Genomic DNA, 21,421 nt, shown 5'->3' on the forward strand with positions numbered 1-21,421 from the left:
CGCACGCACGCACACACACACACACACACACACACACACACACACACACACACACACACACACACACACACACACACACACACACACACACACACACACACACACATATATATCCACTGTTCAAGCACAAGCATCAATGCCATATGCAATGCAGTGTATGACATTCACACAATATACTAATGACACTTCGCCCACTGTATTCTGCTTCTAGTTCACATAACACAATGTGCAGTTCCATACCAACATCAACTGTAAAAATAAAAGCAGTTGTGGCATTTTATTTCTGGTTGATAACTTCGTCACATCGCAAATTCTCCTTTCAAGCTAGGCCTTGCAACAAACCAGATGCAACCAATCCTGTACAAATCCCTGTACACCATGCAAGCGGGTTACGTACAACACAAGGCAGTGTCAACAAGTGGCAAGGTGGAATGAGTGTAGCATGGTCTATCATTGCCATAGTAGACTGCAAATATCACATCCGGAGGCTAAATACAAGCTTGAGGAAATCTTCATAACCAATGGTGATCCAGCCATCTTGGTCAGTGTCATAATGTCGGAAGGCCGCTGTCAATGTCTGAAAAAACATTTACACATCTATGATGCCATGGAGCATCTTTTTTTTTACTATTCTGCATGCTTATACATTGGCAGACAGAATTAAAAGCAAATGTCAACAAAAACACTGTAATGTGCCAAGTAAAACCATATCCATTCAGTTACTTGGTTTGGAAACAGACGGGCACAGGAAGCATGGTGGCATGCATCATTTGTAATGCTGAATTATGAAACTGCCTGAGAACTTGCATAATACTGTCACACACACTCACTATTTGTGTAATCAATTTTCTCCCCTTGCACAGCTACCGTTAAGGAAGTGCCAAATATGGATCACATATCTGCAAGTCAAATTTCTTGGTAGATAAAACCACTGGCCCATACAATCTCTGAATAAAACTCGGTCACGAGAAAGTGTTAGGGTCTAAAGAGGAATTTTAAACTTAAAGGGCCCCTGACCATCCCTTGCTGGATTTACTCCAGTGCTGTGAGGCATGATCCAAGGAACACACTTCAACAAAAATTTCCTGTTGGGACTCATTAACTGCTGAGGTACAACCAGTGCAATCAAGCTATTTTTCAATGCTTCCCTCAGCTGTTTCCTCCCCATGACAGTTTCTTTCACTAGGCAAAGCAACCAGCAAATTACCTCTTTCTCTCCCTTTTGGGGGAGGTGTGAAGCTATGTGGGGAGTATACACCATGCACCCCATCTGCAGTGCATTACCGCAGGTGTGCACCAACACCAGTTGCGAGGACGCAGTGGATAGCAATAGCACATGATGCATCACACTGGTCCAAGACCTGTCCAAACCTGCTCAAGGGCTCTTCAAGCATTATTCTTTATCAAAAATAAGAGGCCAATTTTTTTTTCTATAATCAGAAACTGCAATATATGTAATGCAATATAGACTGTTCTGTACTAAATTCCTTTATTCAGCACATTACCAATGTATGATATGGTACGGTATTGTACAGTACGGTATGTGGGGTTTCAAATCAAATCATTATCTACATAATCCTGACGCAAGCTAAGGGTGCAGACAAAAAGCTCACAATATAGCTTGACTGTACATCTGCACCCCTTACAAGGTTTAAAAACTGTTACATGATCATGTATCTGCAAAAAAATACGCAAAGTACTTGTAGCATCCATGCAAGTCAACATATGTAGAGTTGAGGACAAGAGTTCCTCTCACCTTCAGAAGATTTTTTTTACTATTATTTTTACAGCGCAAGGGTATCTGGGGCCAAACAGCGCCACGGCACAAGGTGTTTTTGTCATTTCAAGGTGGGGTCAAAGACCCATTTCCCAGGCATTTCACCCTAAAGAAGCCTAGCACCAGGGCAGGGGAAAGCTTGTACCCACTGTATCACCGGTGGGTAGCCGGTGGCACTGGGGATCGAACCCTGCACCTCTCACATGCAAGGCAGATGCTCAAACCACAGGCCACTGCTGTGGTCCCTTCAGATTTCGAAAGCTAGCGATGAATAATGAACCACACAGCAAGGCCCAGAAGCAAACCCCTTGGGATCTAAACTTTTGAAACAGTCTGTCCATAAACTGAGCTCAACCACAGGGCCAGTGGGCTGCAAAGAGAACCTAATTTCTCAATGAACTTGGCCTATCAAGGCGAAGCACCCGGCATACACGGGAGTATATGGCTACGGACGTGGAAAGAAGGCGGAGCAGGCCGTTAAAAAAGTGAAGGAAGCGAAAGTGCCATGCGGAGTGAAGAGGAGAAAAAGGGGTGAATGGACTCAGGGCCATGCATACAGAGGAAGCATGAGGTGTAGTGACACCATGCACAAAAGGCTGCATGTGTTAATGACTACGCAGTGTTAAAGCAGGACTCCCGACCAAGGTTGGCCTAAACATTTTGAGCTCACATTACGATTTTAATAATGTTTAGTTTTCCTCAAGGCTGAAACTCTCACCTCGTGCTAGATTCGCAGTCATGCTATATTCATGCAAACTTTGTATTTGAAGAAAATAAGCGAGATACAGCAAAGAAAACAACATAAGATGCTGAAATGTGAACAAAAGGACTGAGCAGTTTATAAGCCTAACGCAAGTTATTTAGTAATGATGGAAATTATTAACTGAGCATTTAGCACCTATAGTTACTATATTTACACGATTGCAAGACTTTTTTTTTATTTTAAAATCCGAAGTTGGGGGGCTGACTTACAATCAGAACCAAAGAATGACACCATCAAAATGGTGAGACAAACGAGGTATCAGGGACACTACGGCATGGTTGCACATTTACGTTCACTCTGTGGCTCTAAACGCCGCGCTCATGGGATTGTTAACAGTTAATGGAAGGGATACTGTTCCAATTGCAGCGGCACTGCTACTCTGAACAGCACCACTTCAGGAAAGCGTTGGTGGCTGTTGGAAGGGTCGATGCCTCTTATGCACAGTTTCGCTGGCTCTGTTTGATGAAACTGACTTGACTACCAGCCAAGTTTTACCAGTTTTTACTGTCACGCTTCGTTGATCAATATTAGTGCTCCGGGTCAAGTAAGCATTCAGCGCTCGTTTATGGCTACATTCAAGATGGCTGTCAATCTCTGCGCCGAAGAAACGAACTGCATGCTGGACCGCAAGTTCGATGTTTCGGAATGGGTGATGCGGGCTGATGCAGGTGTGATGGCTGCAGCGAGGCAAAATTTTCAGCTGTTTCACATGATGTCGTGGTGTGGCTGTTTACGAAATTTCCATGGAGGTGAAATACAAAAACGCCCATGTGCTGTAAAATGTCAACACATGCTAAAGAACCTCAGGTGGTCGAAATTATTCCAGAGCCCTCCACTATGGCGTTCCTCATAGCCCACATATCACTTCTGGATGCTAAGCCCCACAATTTAGAATTTGTTTCAGGTAAGGCAAAATTCCAAGAAAATCACAATATTACTCCTTTTTATAAGTGCCGCCTATGAGAGAAACTACAGTGAAAGGTTTCAGATTAATGTCGACCACCAGGGGTTCTTTGACAAGCACTGACATCATACAGCACATTGGTGTTTGGCATTTGACCCCCATCGAAGCATGAGCCGGGATTCAATCCAGTAACCTCATGCTCAGCACCACAGCACCTTATCCGCTAAGCCACAGCGGTGGGTGTTGACGTATCAAGGACTTGCAAAAATACACTTGCATTTTCAGAGTGAACGGTTGCATAAAATCAACCAAAGAGCTCATCAAAAAACAAAACTCAAACTTGGAGACAGGGACCGGTACTCTGCATGCTGTGCACATTTTATGCAGCCACCAAGAAGAATAAAGAAGCCAACAATTGACTTCTAAGGACCCCAATTTTTTTGCAAAAAAATAAGTGCAGTGTATGAAATACCAAATGCCACAACACATCTATCTTAAATGCAGCAAACATATTAAACAATTCTCCTATCACTGTTCCTCCTCATTTCCTGTGTATCCTGATACTGGAAATAATTATTGGCAAACGCAATGACAGTGGCACAAGAGCAAAAATGACAAACTGGAAACAAATGTGATTCCAGCTGAAATAAGCTTTGGCTCAGAAATGCAACTGCAACTTTGGCACATGGCTGCAGAACTGCCGCATTACACTCCTTTTATATGTATGCCTGTATACTTTTTATGCACGTATGCATGCAAAAACATTAATCCTCACTACCACGCTATGGGAGCTGCAACCGTTCTGCCATTACATTCAGTGACATGGACAGCATAGGTTCTCATAATTACTTTTCCTTTTTTACGTCAGAGGACACACTAAAGAAAGCAAAAACACTGATAAAATTCAACAAGATATGAAAAAAAAAAAAAGAAATGACTGATAAATCAACGTGGTTAGGCCAAATGCAAATCAAGTGCACTAGCACTTTGGTTTTCACTTTGGATTTGGTTTCGGTTCGAGGCTCGGTTTTCAAGATCGAGCTGGCTTCAGACCAAAATCGGCAAAATTGGTGAGTGGGGGCCTTAGTATTAGTGCACACTAAAACTGGAGGGAACACTTAAGCTCCACCTTAAGGGTATGACGCGATAACGTCAATGGGTTAATGCGCATATGTGCAGAATTGCTCATTATCTACTTTACATTAATGGATGGCTGAGAGTCAGTGAGGCGCAGTGGTGCAGCGGTCAAGCAATAAGCGACTGCCCTGCGATGGCAGGTGCTGCCATAGATGGGGCTTGTGAGACCCACGTTCCCTGGCAACCTCTCGCGACTAATCATTAACCGAGCTGCGGGCAGATTGTGATTACATCACAAGGTCACAAGATCTAGGTGGCCCAACTATATAACTGGGTTACATACTGGCCAGACACGACAGATGCAACCCGCCAGCCAGACAGACAGTGGTGAAATCGATGAGTGGGGTTCTTGGTGCTAGCGCACTAAATGATTGTAAATTCTGGTAATTAACGTCCCAAAGCAACACGTGGGCTATAAGGGATGCCATAGTGGAGGGCACCAGATTAATTTAGACCACCTGGCATTATTTATGCGTGCTGACATCTCATAGCACATTGGCATTTTCTATTTCACCTCCGTCAAAATATGGACGCTGCCGCCAGCATTGAACCTAAGACCTTGGGATGAGTAGCTGAACGCCAAAGACACTGAGCCACCTTGGTGGGTATGAACATAAATGCCGTGTGGATGACGAAGGCTCCTGCCCATTTGTTGCCTTACACATTCAAATTTACAACGACTACCGGAGAAACAGCATCATCAAGGTAGCTATGGCACACAGTTGCAAAGGCTGCTCTGATGATGCCGTTTTCTCTGGTAGTCATGTCAGGAATGTGCACATGTATGGCAATGATTGGCCAGCCTGTCATCCACTCAGCATGAACGTTTACTGACCACGCCCCTCTCTCTGTACCCCCCCACAAACACACACACACAAACAATAAAAAAATAATGTAACAACAGCACGCTAATGTATACCTACATATGTGGTCACGTGGTGGGATACTCGATACTCCAACAGCATTATAAAAGTTTCACTGCAGAATCTCATGCAGCTTTATGCAGTTTTCTACACCAAATAAAATTAGGATACCTCATTTTTCCATACCAAATAAAATTATGATTCCTCATCTAACTTCTAATCTCATGTTTAAATCCCAAAGGCAAAATATTTTTCCTCCAACCATTATCTCATGACATGTTTTGTTTGGTTGTTGGTTCCAAGGAGCATTTCCTTTTGATAGCATTATTTCATATTTTATTGTCACCGAGAAACGGTTGACGTAAGCAGGGCTGGTTTACTTTCTTTACTTAGACGCGCAAGACGTTGGGACGCGCAAGGCAGCAGGCAGCACGAGAGCTGAAGAAGACGAAGCATCTAGCCTCGAGATGGCTCAAGGCTTGCCAACTGCCAGGAAATGCAGTTTAGCCATGGTATGGCGCCACTAGAGGAGTTAGTAATGTGGCATTATTATTTTCTGTCATTACCAACCACAAAGCCAAAAAAATTCGAAGAATGCAGGTCAACTCTACTGCAGATGAGGCATCCATGAGTGCAGCTAAGCTTTCAAGACAACCTACACAATATGTCTTTATGAATGAACAGGAAAACGGTACCTGTAAAGTCACGCAGCACTGGATAAAATCATCAAAGTTGATAGAGCCTTTTCCATCTCTGTCAAACTTCACCAGCAGCATACTCATTATTGGCTCACTGAGACGGTAACCTGGAATATAAAATACAGTTAGTTATGCCCAACTCCTGACCAAGCACACAAACTGCAACCATTCCTTACTAGAGAACGATGTGGGGCTGAAGGGCTGCCTTCTAAACTGCTACGCCAATTGTGATAAAACTTTCAGGGACGATGCATCTTTACAGCATTAGAACAAAATCAAAATTTCACTGCCATATCTTCACCCACAAACTCAAAACGCCACATTCACTGCTTCCTTTTTCTTTTGAACCACCACAGACAAACAGACTTCCCCCAGACATCGCTGCTACCACGTGCCCACCTTTGTTTTTGTAGCTTTTAAATGACCGGTTTGTTCAGAGATTACTTGTCATGAGATATTTTGCTTTGTATAAAAACCCACCCCTTATGTAATGCCACCTACAGGGAACTTTAAGTAATAAAGTGAACTGAACTAAAAAATGTTATCCATATGACAAAGTGTCAGTTTATGAAAACTATCATTTTAAAATGCTGGTAATTTACCCATTAGTTCTAGTATACATAACCTTCGGGAAAACCTGTTGTACTAAATAAAGGGAAGAAATCACTGTTTTATGACGATTTTTTTGCCATCAGTGCCCTTTTAAAATTATTCCTTCTGCAGTGAAAACAAAAATTGAGAACATTAAATACGCAGTTCTGTTCCTCAATAACATTTTGGTTTTGAAAGCCCCTTCGGAGTAAGTTGTGTCATTATGCAGTGTGAAAAAAAGCTTTCCCAAATATGCTGTGCGGCCCAAAAACGTGAACTGAGAAAAACAAGTTTTAAGATTTGAAGAGCTCATTTTATTTCACAGGCTTTTTTTTCCTTTGCCCCTCCTGTGTAGGCAGAACCTTCTCCTATTGTAAAACCGCTCAGTGGCATTTTCTTGCAGCTTTTACCTCTCATTTTCCTGGTTTACAACTGTTCAGCAACTTACTTCATGCTCAGACACTCACAGAAACAAATAGCACCATAATTATAACTAGTGCAAATAGCATTAAAAGCAAGGACTCGTGAATAGAAGCCGCAAATTGGTCCTAAAAAGTGATGTGATGTGTTTCTGCCAATCACAACTGCAATATTAATTTGCCTGCATATTATGGCTCCCAAGGCTAGGATTATACCGTTCTTGCTGTTATTTTTTGTATCTATTTTTGCTGCTGTCTACAGGACGTCACGCTAAACAAGCTAAAATGCAAAAACAAAATGCGATGCGACTTTCCTCACTGCACTGAACCTTGAAAATGATGTTTTTGGACACTGCCGCACGGCACTCCGTGTGCCACCATCACTTGAAAAACCTTCATTGTCTTCATTTCTATAGCTTAGATAATAATAACTTGAAAGATAGATTCATTACAAGTTGAACAATCTCGTAAAACAAAAATCCAGAGATGTGGTTTCAGAACAAAAATCGCTTTTTCCCCGTGTTGCCTTTCAATCAATTGACTTGTTTGAAAGAAGACACAAATGGCAGGTCAAAACTTCCCAATTTCAGCCAAAAAGTGCACCTTCGAATTATATTAGCATTTTTGGCTCTTTTGCTAGTAAGACACCAGTGCATGAAGTTTCAAGGTATCTGCACTGGTGAAAGCAAGAAATAACTAATTTCTTGGCATACCTATTTCTGTACACCATGTACAGATGGACATAAGTTTTTGGGATGCGGGATAATAGAAAAAAATTATTTTCTGCACGGTCAGGCAAAACAGGTCAATCAAAAGCATGGAAGCGCGAGGGGACATGTATGCTCCAGCCACTGGAAGGAGTACTAGCTCACTAGCTAACAAAGCAATGCGGAAGCAATTTTTTTTTTACGTGAACCCGCATCACAAACTTCTGCCCATGGCTATACATCCCAGAGAAAAAGCCATGGCAAGTGCTATTTCACACGCACAGTCGCAGCACAGTGAATAAGGTAAACATTCCACGTTATGCACAAACCATAAAAACATGTCATGGAGAAGGTCTGCCTCCATTTAATGTCATTTTCAGCAAATCCCAGTGTTGGTGTACATTTCCATATAGAGTGTGAAAATGTGAGGACAGCTAAAATATACAAATTCAAAAAACCAAAAAGCGACGACGTTTGAGTGGCTATCAGGACAAAGCGAATGCTGGAATTGGCTCGGGAACCAATGCAATGCACCTCCAACATGGTTTCGTGCCTAATAATTGACCACCAATTTAGTGCAATCACTTCGATTGTAACATACACCAGATATCCATGCTTTGATAAAGAAATATGCACATGAGGCTGACCGATTTCCACTTTCCTCAGTACACAAATTCACCTTATTTTAAAGCATTCGTTTTTCTTACCTCATTCCATCGCGCCCTCGTCTGCATTTGCAGTGCAGACTTTGCCAGCGCACCAAGATGCTGCGCTCTGATAACATCAGAGCACATTTATCTTTCAACAGGAGCTCGGGCGGCGGTGGCGCACAAAGCAAACTTGGCAAAGCACCATGATGTTTGTGCGCCCTGGACAGGAGCGGCGGCAGCGGTTGGGTGCTAAGCATGGGGCTGCCCAGCTGCTCCAGTGTGTTTAGAAAGCCCCCACACGCAAGGTCGCCTTTTTTCTTAAACCGGCGTCACAGTGAACTCAGCACGCCTCCGCAACTGACGTTTCCATTTTGGCTAAGTCCAGGTCGGTGCGTTGCTGTCGTGACACCTTAGATGCTCACGAGGCCTCTCGGTATCCAAGACTGTGGTAGGCCATTGCAGGCTATGAGTAGGCGATATCGATAATACTGATGCACAACCAGCGCAACTACCAAGACAGCCTTTTTTTGCAATGCCGATGACAATAGGATGTTGCCGGCGTAGCCTCATTTTTGCATTCAATTCTAACATGCATGTCATTTTTAGTCGATTTTTTACGGAAAAATGTACACGTTAGAATAGAGTAAATACAGTAATAGCTCCCAGAACACTTAGCGTGGTAGCACGTCCTCCACCATTTTCTTGCAAACAGATTTTGCCACCAGTACTTGTCAATTCTTTCTCTGTATTCCTAGCATCTGTGCATTTCAAAAAAAGAAAATGCCTGCATGGTCTTTGGCGTATTAATTTTACAAATCCTGGTACTTTAATACATTGCAGTTTCCACCTATTTTGACAGTTCGTAACAAATTTTGTACACTAGTGCAAAAAAATTACCTACTGGCAAACTAATGAATCGGCTTTCTTGAGGCCTGTATATATAACTCGGGCAGAAAAATATTTGTTCTGAACCGAAATGACAAATGGCACCTGAAATGGTTAAAGCTGCAGTATTATATGACGAGACCAACTAGTTTGCTAAAGCAGAAACACACGACACTTGCCAGCCACAGCTCTCCAGAAACACCAAAGCGAGGTGCACAGGCACAATCAAATTTGCAGCAAACACAGTGAAATACATGAGTAATAGTACATACCAAACTTGGTAAGCGCTTCAGAAAGTTCATCCTTGTCAATGTTACCGGAGCGATCTTTGTCGAAGCTCTGGAAGCAGTTGAGCCAGTTGGTAATGTAATTCCAGAGAGAGACAAATTCATCGAAGTTGACTGTGCCAGTTCGGTGGCGGTCGAACATGCCTGGTGATGAACGAAACATGTCTGTGTTGGAGGAAGAGGACAGTGCACATGATGACGATGAGGAGGAAAGAGCAGACAGGTGAGGAGAGTGCCACGAGGTTGCCTTTGCATAGTCACAGTGCACTGTACTGCCTGCCAGCAGCAAACGTAAAACTAAGTGCTCGAGCATGGGGCTTGAACTGATGGAGGAGCCACGGAGCATTGGCTGCTGGGCCCGGCACCATGCTGCTCAGAGTGTTTACAGTGGCTGACAACAGTGGGTGGCTCTCCCACCTGTGGCCATTCACGGTGGAGCTTGCATGCCCATGACAGTGCCGTTTTGCCACCTCTAATCTGCAGCTACTGCACCACAGACGTGGCTATATTCTTGCAGTTTTACCACAGCTGCTCGATATGGGCAACCTAAGCTCCTACAGACCCAACGGCTTTCGAATTTTGGCTAAACACCTCCACCACAAGCGCGCACACTCAGCAGCAAACGGCCATAGACGAAAGAGTAGTTCAAATGAACAGGGCACTTACTACTGTAACCACTGCAAACATAGCAGGCAGGATAGTGTCAGACTCAGTGGCCAATGCTCCGTGGTGTTGGCATGAGTCCAAGCCACATGCTCAAGCATTCGAGTTACGTTCCAGGGTGGCAGCAAGATGGCAAGAAACATCACTCACAGAAAGCCACAGACCACAGCAACAAGGGCCACTTAACACAAAGTCTTGCCATATGGCTAGATGATAAACACTCAACGTTTACTATTTGTACCCAGTACACCCTGTTGGTAGCCCAGTCGATTTCACCTACTCTATTTCCTCGTGTAATTTGCACACTTTTTTCTTTAAATTAAGGCTTCAAAAAGGAGGTGTGCAAATTACACAAAAATTTTGTGAACGTGTCCTAAAAAACTCTACAAGGGTCAACACGCAATATATACTGTATATTTCCACCTAACGTCGACCTTCCAACTTGCACTCCTTGCTGGCCAAAAGAAGGCTGACTTCCAATATGACTCGTACCCCCTCTCGGCCTGCTCTATGTTATGCGTAGTTCCTTGCAAGATGGAATGACAGCGCGTGCACAGCTCAAAGCAATAAACAAATAAAAATACAACTGCGAAGCCAGCAGTCAGAGGCAAATGGAGATAACAGGCGATAAAACGGCACCCTCACATGCAGCCCGGTTGACTAGCGGCAAACCGAACTGCAAACGGTTCAGTAGTTTCGAATTCCAGCGCATGCACAACTGTTAATCCGGGAAAGCGACTGCAAGGATGAGCGAGCCGGGTAAACAGAGCACAATTCTTCCCTTTGCCACTCGCACCTTTCGCAGCCGTGCACGGCGACACGGCTGCGCCAATCTTCCCAAGCCTGCATTGCGCACACCCGCGTGCATGCTGGTGGTCTGGAGCAGCAGGAAGCGTAAAATATGCGAGTAAAAGATTTTTTTATATATCCCGATAATAAATAAGGGGTGCGCAAATTACGCAAGTAAATACGGTCACTAAGCGTTTTTTTTTTTTCCCACACTGATTTCCAGAGAGAAATACTGATGAAACAGTAAAGCTTGAAGCACTACACATGCAAATGCTTAATGTGGTTTTCTTTGTGCTCACAAGGCAGGACAGATCAAATGACTTCTTTACACAAGACCAACACAAAATAGAAGGACATGATGAATGCAATGTCTGAGGGACAAAATATCAGTCAGATGTTTGTGAGCACTACCAGCTACAGATAACAGAAAGCAAAGTATGTTCACAAAAGCGAAGGACTACTTGACCTGTTAATGCTGCTTGTTTATCGACACCAAGTTGGATAGTCTGAGGTTTCTAGCTATTTCTAAACCCCCCACCCCTGAATAATTGTCACTTGGTAATAGTAACAGCAATGCTACTCATGCAACAAGTGAAGTTGAAGTGGAAAACTTTTATTCTATGAAACTTCTCTCAGCAAAGGCACTGAATATCACACATTTGATTCAGAGTGTTACATTATGCTACCTGTACCCTGAACATGCTAAAACTTCACCCTTTTTTCTTACTGTAACAAAAAAAGTACAGTCACATATGCAATAAAGACAAATCAGAGTAACTAGGCCGTGTACTTTTCGGTGTTTACTCGTGAGAAAAATCGGCGGATGTTTTCAGCATTTATTTCTTTTCGAGAAATTGTTTTTCTTCAGCTAGCTGTACAGTGCAAAAGCTAAAAGCGGTGATTATCGGCAAAAAATTCCTTAATGTATAGAAGCGGAGAGTACTATTTTTTAAACTCAATGGACCACACGCTTTGCACATTTCTGTAGTAATAGGCTTGCTGACTTTGTTGATTTGATTGTGTTAGAGTGCTCGTGTTGACTGAAACCAACTTCGACAATGCTTGTCCATCAATGATACTTGAGATATTAATAGACGTTCAGGACAATACAGGCTAGTTGCACGCATTCAGTTACCAAAACAACAGACCGATAACAACAGCACTGACCCTCTTCAGCAGAAAGTTTGGACCTCAGGTTCCATTTGTCCCAAACTATGAGACTTTAGGTCTTTTTGTATAGCGCGAATTCCTCTGGCATCTATGTAACCCACAAGGGTCAACAGTTTGGACATCATCTACAGCAGTTGCCTGAAGACTGCAAGTCACAGTGTGTATTACGCTGCAAGTTCTTAAGAACGGCATAGAATCGCTACAAGCTACATTCTAAGGTCCTCAACTACCATGTTTACTAGGCTCTCCACTCTTCAGAGGCCTTCTGCTCGTACCTGATTCAACTTTTTGGCAGGGCCCCAAATTTCACACTAAGGAGAGGACATAATTTCTATATTTGGTTCTCCTCCAACTTAAGCATCTTCATAACCTCAAGTAATGACTCAGATGTCTTGAATTGAAGGGCCAAGCTCACAAGTTTTTGCACATATTCTAGAGTTTAAAGAAGTGCCACCAGCTTTTGGCTTCTCTCAGTTACAGTGTTAGTGCTCTTGATAAAGGTGAAATTGGGCACCAATGATTGACAATGTAGGCAAGGACCTGATAGAAAACTATCGTGGAGTGCTCACTATAGAGAGGCTCTTTTGTTCAAGACCCAAGAAATTACTCATAAAACAGCGCCACAGACCCAGGACAGAGAAGACATGCGGCGCTGACTTTCAACTGGGTTTAATGGAAAGGTCATGCTTGCTTTTCAAGCAAAACGTCAAGCTTGCGTGCATGCGCATTGTCAAACAAATATATGTACTTGTCACATCTAAAAACTCCCTCGTAGACGCACGTGTGATTATCTCTATTGTTCACCCCTGGTTAACAAGCCAATTTCCTTGGATGACAAGGCTAGAAGGACTACAAGGCTTTAATATATTTCTGACAAAGGCTGTGCAACGTGCTTCACTTTGTATAACCTACAACATGCTGGGAGTGGCACTGTGGTTTATGCTTAATAGCAAGTGAATGCACCCTAATACACACCATATAAAGAGCACAGACACTGCAGCCAACCCTATTCTTCCAGTTCACAGCAAAATAGATATCTTTAAATGGATACTTTTCAGCACAGCCAGGATAGCATTGCTTCAGTAAGTAGGCTCCAGTGCATGTTGTAGGTCATGCTACTGTACATGGTGAGGTAATACATGTGACTATCAGGCACTTTAGCAAGTAAGCGCACTTGAATTTAATGCAGACAAGTGTTTCTGACGCCAATTTGTCTCTGAGCACTGTAAAAAACAAAAACAGACAACTATATAGTGGTCACATGCTCATACTGTGTTCTTTCTGTATTTTTCAATGCATAAAAAATTTCCCATTCACACTCTACACCTTCCACAAATTTCAAGAGCACTGAACTGGCCTCTATCAAGTTCACAAGTGCATTTAGGCACACCTTGAAAAGGAAGATTAATAAGTGAAAATTAACTTGAGTGGAGTAATTAGTTTCATAATATTTTTTTTTTACAAGCTCCAATAAAGTTTATTCTCTCTGCACAATAGGAATGGAGGGGGACCACACAGTCTTCATAAGTAGTCTAAGCATAGTTTTGCACTTTCCCAAGGCATGTTCACTCCAATCGTGTCCCTGCCAGCAAGCAATTTTGGCAGCAGTTCTTGTTCGCAACCCACCAATAGTGTCCGACTGATCTGAGTGCCTAGATTCGGGAGTCTGTTAATTTTATGCTTACATATTTTTCTGCTGATTTATTGGTTTACAAGAGCGGTGATATCCGATGACATTATGAGGGCTTTAACAAAAGCAAGTGAAAACTTCATTAAGGCTGCGAACTGGGCGACTTGGTACTGATTCATATTTGAACAGCACAATAAAACAACAGAACCAGTGGTGTACATTCTTCGTTGTGTTCCGTTGTTTTATTGCGCTGTTCAAATATGAAAACTTCAGTTTGAGAAGCTTTCAGGAAATTCCCTAAATGACACACTCTGCATGTGTGCAGCGACATCATATACTATATATGAGGTGTGTACATTAAGCAATGATACTATTTCAGTAAACAACTTTATAATTCAACTAGAAATCAGCTCTGTCTCCTTCAAAGTAGTACCTCATCAGTGCCACTGAAACTGGAATGGCTTTTAGCTGGTCAGTCAGACTAGCTCTGTCTCGCTTTTCTCAGCTGTGATGAGTTTGCAGTGTGCCACTCCTAACGTTGATGATCTGTTTCTGGATTGTACACAAAGATCCTTGTTTCATCTCTCGTAATGACGGTTGCGAGAAAACCTGGATGATTTTCAATCAGCACAGTTCATTCCTTGTCTTTTAAAGACTATTTTTGCATGAATTTTTCTCGTCAGCACGTTGTCGGTCAAAATTTGATGAATGGTGGTGCAGTTAAAATTCAGCACATCTGCAATAAATCTGATGGCTAAACGACTATCATATCACGGGAAGTCTCTGATTCGTTCCATGTTTGTGTCAATTCTTGATGTTGACGGCCTTTCGGATGGCAGGTCAATTTCAACAGATTCTCGGCCTTCTGAAAATGCTCTGAACCATCCAAAAACTTGGGCTGTGGACAAAGCAGCCTCCCAGTAGGCCTTCTGAAGCTTTGTAAAAGTTTCAGTTCTCAGGGTTCAAAACAAAACTCGTAACTGTGCTATTTCATTTTCGGAACGCATAAAAAAACACTTTGCAAAAAGTGCACTAATAGTCCACAACTTCATGTGACGAGGTTCCCGCTTCAACTGAAGGTGTATGGGTCACTGACCTCAGACCACCGGCAAAGAGCACGCCTAAGTTTTGTCAGGTCAAACGCTGTGAAAGCTGTCTCATTACTTTATTTACACACCTCGCACCTAATGCAACGCCAGAAATTTTTATTTCAGGCTCTCAAAAACACATCCTTCAAGAAGAGGGCTGACACAGGCCGATTGGTTCATGATCAGTGAAAAGCGCTTTTTTTTTTCTCCCTGCCTTTTCGCTGAAGGTACCTTAACAGCAGAACTGACATGAGATAACCATATTTTCACAAAAAATAGCAGCTTCTAATGGCTTTGTAATAGCAGCCCAAGCCACAGAGCAACTAGCTTGTATTAGTTTTAGTTTCTGCATGGCCTATGAGATTGACGCTACCTGAGAGCAAGCTTTCCAGAACGACTTTTGACTCCATGGCAAGGCAGCGTGGTGCCTCACATGAGAAAACCAAAACTCCACAAGTTCTGCGCACAACTTGCCTCACATGAGAAAACCGAAAGTACACAAGTTCCGCGCACTACTGGTTCCAGCTTATTCAGTGGAAAATACTTCTCAATGCTGCTACACATAATCAAGCAGAGTGGCAACCAGTATATGCAGTGCTCGCCTCGTGACTAACGAGAAGAAGACAGCTAAAACGGATGGGATGCTATGCCTTATATGCGTTTGGAACATAAAAATGTCATTCCGGCATGACCAGACCATGTGTTAGGCACTCGCGGTTCTGATGAGATTCATGGCAGGCCACGGTGTTAATTTGAGTCGGTCCTCTTCTCTGACCTGGCCAATTTTTTGATGGCATCCCTGACAATTCCCAGATTTTTCCAGGTGCACAAAATGTATCGAACAACTGCAGGTTTTCCACGTTGCTAGATGCCCTGCATGCTCACTGCATATTTCATGCGCCTCTAAACTTTTTCTCGTCTGAAAAGCACGTTCAATAGAGCCATCTGTGTTTACCTTGCTCTTAAAAAAATGACATCAACTATGACATTATAATAAAAACCTTGATGAATGTGTTTCACAAGTCATCTCCTGACTTTGCTTGGTCATGTTGGTTCAGCAAGCAGCACAGGCCACTTGCTAAGCCAACATTGCCACAGTGGCATCAGCTTTAGAATTACATCACACATGGCAATTTATACAAGCTCCAATGGACTCTGCCATCGTCAGTTTTCTTACAAATAAAAGCTCCTAAGTGCAGCTCAAAGCTCTTAATAGTGCCTATTCTATGACAGACAACACAGCCTATTCTACAACAGCCATAACCTAAATCCACTTCAACGGTTGCCCTGTTTATCTCTACAGTTAAGTCACTGCACAATAAGGGCCAAGAACTGCTACCCTGCAGTCTCGGACATTTACCAGTCACCAAGCACAACGCTCAATCATTTGGATGACGCCAAGTGAAGACAAGGATGCAACCAACTAGTGATAACCACATTTGGGTTCAGCCACAGATCTGTTTGCACTGCTGTTCAAAATTTCCTGATAGAATCTCACCGACTGCCTTGCTAAGTGTTTCAACCTTTTCTTTTCTATCAATTATTACATTTTGACTAAATCATTAATATTTAATCACTTTCTTTATTATTATTCTTAAAATTTTAAAATCAAAACACTCATCCCTTTTCTGTTCATGACGAAAAATTCACCGGTGTTATGCTTCCACGTGCTTTTCCTTTTTGTTAACTGCGTTCAGGTGAATAGCCACCCGATTCTTGGCCGATCCCCCAGTGTGGGTATGTGCCATCTTTTGATAGGCTAACAACAACAACAACAAGTCCTAATGATTAAAGTTAAGGATTAATGTGATTGCTGACATGAAGAATACAGTAGGTGTGAATAATGCAAGCTTTAGTATAAAAGCTGCAAAGCTCGATGTCTTTGGATTTTTACAGAAGCTTTAAAATGGCAAGAGCAGCAATGATGCAATGCTAAGACCTTACCAATCATCATTCGCACAGTTTCTGGGTTGAATGGCTTCCAGGTTCCTATAAAAAAAAATGGTAGCAGTTACCAAAGGCTGTACAGAAACATACTGAAAACACTGATATGACAGTGTTCGAAACATCCTAAAGGTAAATATCGAAAGCTGTTGTGCGATTGAAGCGCATCATTTTTCATTTGCTGCGCTCAAGTTTTGTCAAAGTTGACATTACTCACCATTTGAGAGGGCACTCTGTAGCTCTGCTGCGCTTATGTTACCGCTTCGGTCTTTGTCGACACTGCAACAGTCATTTGAATGAACCTATTTCACTGTGTGAATCATGAATATATACTCCTCCAGAGAATAACTACAGCCGCTGTCACCCGATCACAATCACACGAAAGATCTGCATCGGTCCGCCCGTCGGTAAAACCGTTCTGAATGCCTCAAGTAAACGCCCAAATACTAGGGTAGAATTTATGCAAGCATAAAGTGATCGTGATCTTGAGGCATGCTACATTTAACATACACCGCGCGACTTCAAAAGTTCTTGATAATATCAGTGATTTGAACGGGTCTGGACCATAAGGCGCAGCAGAGCTCTCCATAACGATTACCACTGACTACAGCATAGCTCAAAACTAACCTAAAAAAATCTTTCAAAGGAAAACCTTCACAGACGAATGAAACGAGACACGTACTTTCTGAAAAGCCCCTGTAAATAGTTGACGTCAGCCTTTGGGGCTTGAGGCGGGGCATGGGAATACATTCTCTTCTCTGCCTCGGTGACTTGGCCCTCTACGTTAAGAAACTGGTCGCACTCTTTCGATTAACGCTAAGCCAAGCAGCCACAAAAATTACACAGCAAACAGCGTGCACGCAAAATCACAGCCTCCCCGGCACAACACACAGAAAACCTCAACAGCGCAACACCAGCGGACACACGGATACGCCCAGCGTTTTCAGAACAGGGACGATATCGGTTGAATACGCCACAAAATACCCTCAATATGTGGCAACAATGACAGCTATCACCATCATCAATGTACGCAGCCAGGCAGGCTTGGCTTGGCCCTAAAAAATGACTACGACTGCAAAAATACAAAATTTCTTAAATTATATGTTGCAAGAAAGCGTTGTTTTGGCACAAATATGTGCTTTAATAAATAATGTTTATTGTACATTGCCATAATTGTGAAGAAAAATAGACAAGCACCGATTTTTTTTAGGCGAGAGAGGGCGTTCTCTTCATGCCACCAAATGTAGCGAACCATGGGAAATATTTTTTTTTCTTTAAGAGAGACACTTTTCACAGCAAAAGTTCTTTCAAAAAAATTGTTAGTTCTTGAAATACTACAGTTTAAAAGCTTTTTTTTTTCGCATTGCGGAGAAACAGAAACGTTTCATTGGTCGACCTATGTCCGTGCAGAGGATATGTTCGTGCCGCGAGAAACTGCCGCCTCTTGGCATGTCCTGAGGCATCGCCTCCTCTAGGAAGATGCCTGCCGCGTGCGCCAAAAACCTGCTGCCCTTACCTTTTCCTTCCTTTCCACTTGAAGTAGTAGCTAGCGATCTTTGTGGCTGCCGCTTGCAATATATGCGCGCATGCGCACATCACCGCGCGGTCGTGGCGCGCCCGCGCCATAGCAGACGACGTCTCTGCGCGAGACGGCGCCTTCCGCGCGTTTTCGACTGTTTAAGCAAACGAAAACAGAAGCACGCAGAGCTGAAAGTAAAAAGTCGCAAATAAATTTATTTTACTCTCTCATAGGCCACTTAATCCCTCTTTAAATGAAAGTATTTCACAGAACCTTTGGAGGTTTGCATCGAAAGAAGTTTGGCAGCGCTGATGGAACTCAATGTTCTCAGCTGTGGAAACACAGACAGCGACCATCGCAAGGTTCTCCTGGAGCTCATTGCACACAAGTTCATGAAGTCGCTGTTCACTAAATATGCCGCCAGCGCTACCGACAGGAATGCTGTTGTCAAGTTTCTTGACCGCAAGCCTATTTCCCGCAAAGTGCTTAAATTGTAGGTGACTTAATAAGCATACGCCAAGTTCAAATGATTTGCTTTTATGCTGTCGTTGAACCTGCCCCGAGCTTACCGCTAAGCAAAACTACGTGCGACTTGCATCATGCTGGTTAGCGACATTCCAGGACGAGGCAAAGAACTGCGATACGTGCAAAAAACTAAAATTTCAAATGAATCAAACGCAATCGTTAATGAGTACGGTTAACATAAGTTGCCCGCTTGCCGAAGTGCTTAATTTTGCGCTTTCAAATTGTTTGCGAGACTCCTACGAGAAATTTGCAGAGTGGCCACATCAGCGGACTGTTGCATTCTCAGTTCACAAAAGCAAAAAACTTGTTCCCTTCTTTCACATTCCAGTGCACAGGTACCACAGGTTCCCGCTGAGCAAAACCCAGCTTGCTTAATAAATGGCTCCCAGTGATGATGCAAACAGAAATTAGGCCTAGCAGGCACCAGACACTGTGCACAGCTCACTTCGAGTTGCCTGGAGTAAAGCGCCGTCGGATGTTTCGGATCTCAAATGAACTGCGTCAGTAGGGTTATTTTTTTTACCTACACTAGTGTAGCCAGTGTAGCATGGGTCCATTTTTTTTACCAGTGTAGAAAAAGTGTAGCTCCGCCCACCTACACGAACAAATTTCTTTTACGCGTAATGTAGCAAAATAACTGCACTTTCTACACCGCTATCTTTGGAGGTGTAGGCTAGCAGACGAAAAAAAAAGGCGCGCGTTTCAAACGCACAACGCCATTTTGCGACTGTAAATGTCGCGAGCGGTTGCAGCTCAGCCTCGTAAGTCTGTGAAATTCGTCCGCCTGGACGATGGCAGCGTTATGTCGGTGCACCCACGAGACGGAAAGTGGCAACCTTACCTTGTACGAAGACAAAAACTGCTCACAAGTCTGAATGTGCGTATTTTAGTCTCCCGAACGCTACTTCGCGTTTAGGCAAGCCGCGTTCGTTCCGTTGGTATCGGCGCTGAGCGACCCACGTGAAAAAATGTATTTTGCGTACATGGTCATCCACGTATCTGTGTATGTTAGTGCAAAGCTCCCTACGCTTACAATATCGTCTTTACCATATGTGTATTAATACATACGGCAGCGCCCCAAAGCGGTCGGTCAGGCCGCTGGCTGAGAGCCGTGGAACAGCCATCGAAAATCGCACCCTATATGCCGCGGAACGCCGGTTTCAACGCGTCGCAGAACGCTGTTCCCATATAGTCACGAGAGAAGCATGGATGTCTTGTATTTCGCACGAAAAAAAAAAAAAACCGTCGTCGATCCTTCATCCGACGATGAACTTATTGTGCAAGAAATTTAGCGACAGATGCGTGCTCCATGCATCCGCAGAGCAGACGTACGATACAAGTGTGTTGCGCTCCATTTGAGGGGAAACAAAACTGTCCTTTGCATTTCTCTGCCGTAATATACGCCACACAAAAACGTTTTGCAGTATATATTTCTTCATTTTATCTTATAATAAATTACCACGACTCAAAATTTCAGAGGTTGTCGTCTGCTCTCGAGGACGATGGCGCTCCATATCACGCTATTGGCTGACGCTCGTGTAGACGAGTGCAGCGCCCCACGTCATAGCTTTAGTCCACTGATCTCCACTGGGGGGCTGGATGCCACATCGGGCGCCCGAAAGTGAAGCCACCGAAAGTTGGGCGGCATGTCCCGGAAGCACGGAAAAAGACTCCGTGCCCGGAAGTCAGCCTTTAGCAGTGCACGAAATCGGGCCTCCTCACGGTTTTTCAGTTTTATTTTTCCACTTAGCATCTTGATTTTCGACGTTCTTGTCTTTTTTCATGACAATGCCTACCTGTTGCACCGTCAACTGCATGAGGAGAACAGCAAAGTCCTCGGGAAAAACGTTTCAAAAATAAGGGTCCATTGCATCGCTATGGACCGAACCGGAGTGAGGGCGAGGCCACAATCTGGTGGGGTGAATCGGTGTTCTTCTGGTTCACATTAGCGCGTACAAAATGTATATGGTACTACTTTTTCGGCGGATTCTATCAATTACTGCTTCGTACTGAGCAAATTATGCCTGAATGGGCTGTTATTCGTGTGATAATTGGTGCAGTTCACTTCAAACAGCGCTTGTCACATGCGCTGCTGCATTCGTCTTTCTCGTCAGTCGTTTCTCTCGTGCTGTGTAGGTGAAACGTGGCTGTGCTATTGAGTTAGATTAAAAGCACATCTGGAAGGTAACTGACACACTGAAGCAATAAACATCACCTACCGTCGATGAGAAGAGACATCGTCCGCCACCAACCCGAAACTGAAACAGCGGCAGTTCGAGTTTCAGGATTTCCGCGCTATTGCCTTTTCTATGAAACACAAAAATTTGTTTTTAAGATGACATAGACTCATCGTCATTCCACTACTTCACCTAATTACGCTCGGAAGACAAGAACCAGATCAGAAAATAGTGT

At 43.3% G+C, this 21,421-nt stretch overlaps 1 protein-coding gene across 4 annotated transcripts; it reads right to left on the minus strand.

The window, feature by feature from the left end:
• Positions 1-258: 258 nt before the first annotated feature.
• On the minus strand, positions 259-17,950 carry LOC144114354 (programmed cell death protein 6-like). Of its 4 annotated transcripts, none has more exons than XM_077648012.1 (6): positions 17,648-17,947; positions 17,183-17,244; positions 16,966-17,010; positions 9,667-9,846; positions 6,140-6,249; positions 259-577 (listed from the first exon to the last, which is right to left on the minus strand). In XM_077648012.1, the coding sequence occupies exons 1-6, from the start codon at positions 17,713-17,715 to the stop codon at positions 476-478; spliced, it is 567 nt and encodes a 188-aa protein (XP_077504138.1). In that variant the 5' UTR covers positions 17,716-17,947; the 3' UTR covers positions 259-475. The 4 variants fall into 4 exon arrangements, with proteins under 4 accessions (XP_077504138.1, XP_077504139.1, XP_077504140.1 ...); XM_077648013.1 differs by having other exon boundaries at positions 9,667-9,825; positions 17,648-17,946; XM_077648014.1 differs by lacking the exon at positions 17,183-17,244 and having other exon boundaries at positions 17,648-17,950.
• Between the last annotated feature and the right edge of the window lie 3,471 nt (positions 17,951-21,421).

The sequence above is a fragment of the Amblyomma americanum genome, chromosome 1 (genome assembly GCF_052857255.1).
Source record: "Amblyomma americanum isolate KBUSLIRL-KWMA chromosome 1, ASM5285725v1, whole genome shotgun sequence".
In the NCBI taxonomy this organism is placed as follows: domain Eukaryota; kingdom Metazoa; phylum Arthropoda; class Arachnida; order Ixodida; family Ixodidae; genus Amblyomma; species Amblyomma americanum.

Excerpts from the sequence above, each read along its gene's own strand:
- LOC144114354 (XM_077648012.1), bottom strand. The coding sequence starts at position 17,715 with ATGTATTCCCATGCCCCGCCTCAAGCCCCAAAGGCTGACGTCAACTAT. Across the intron at positions 17,245-17,647 it reads TTACAGGGGCTTTTCAGAAA|TGTCGACAAAGACCGAAGCG; the intron begins GTACGTGTCTCG and ends TGACTGTTGCAG. Across the intron at positions 6,250-9,666 it reads TGAAGCGCTTACCAAGTTTG|GTTACCGTCTCAGTGAGCCA; the intron begins GTATGTACTATT and ends TTTATATTCCAG.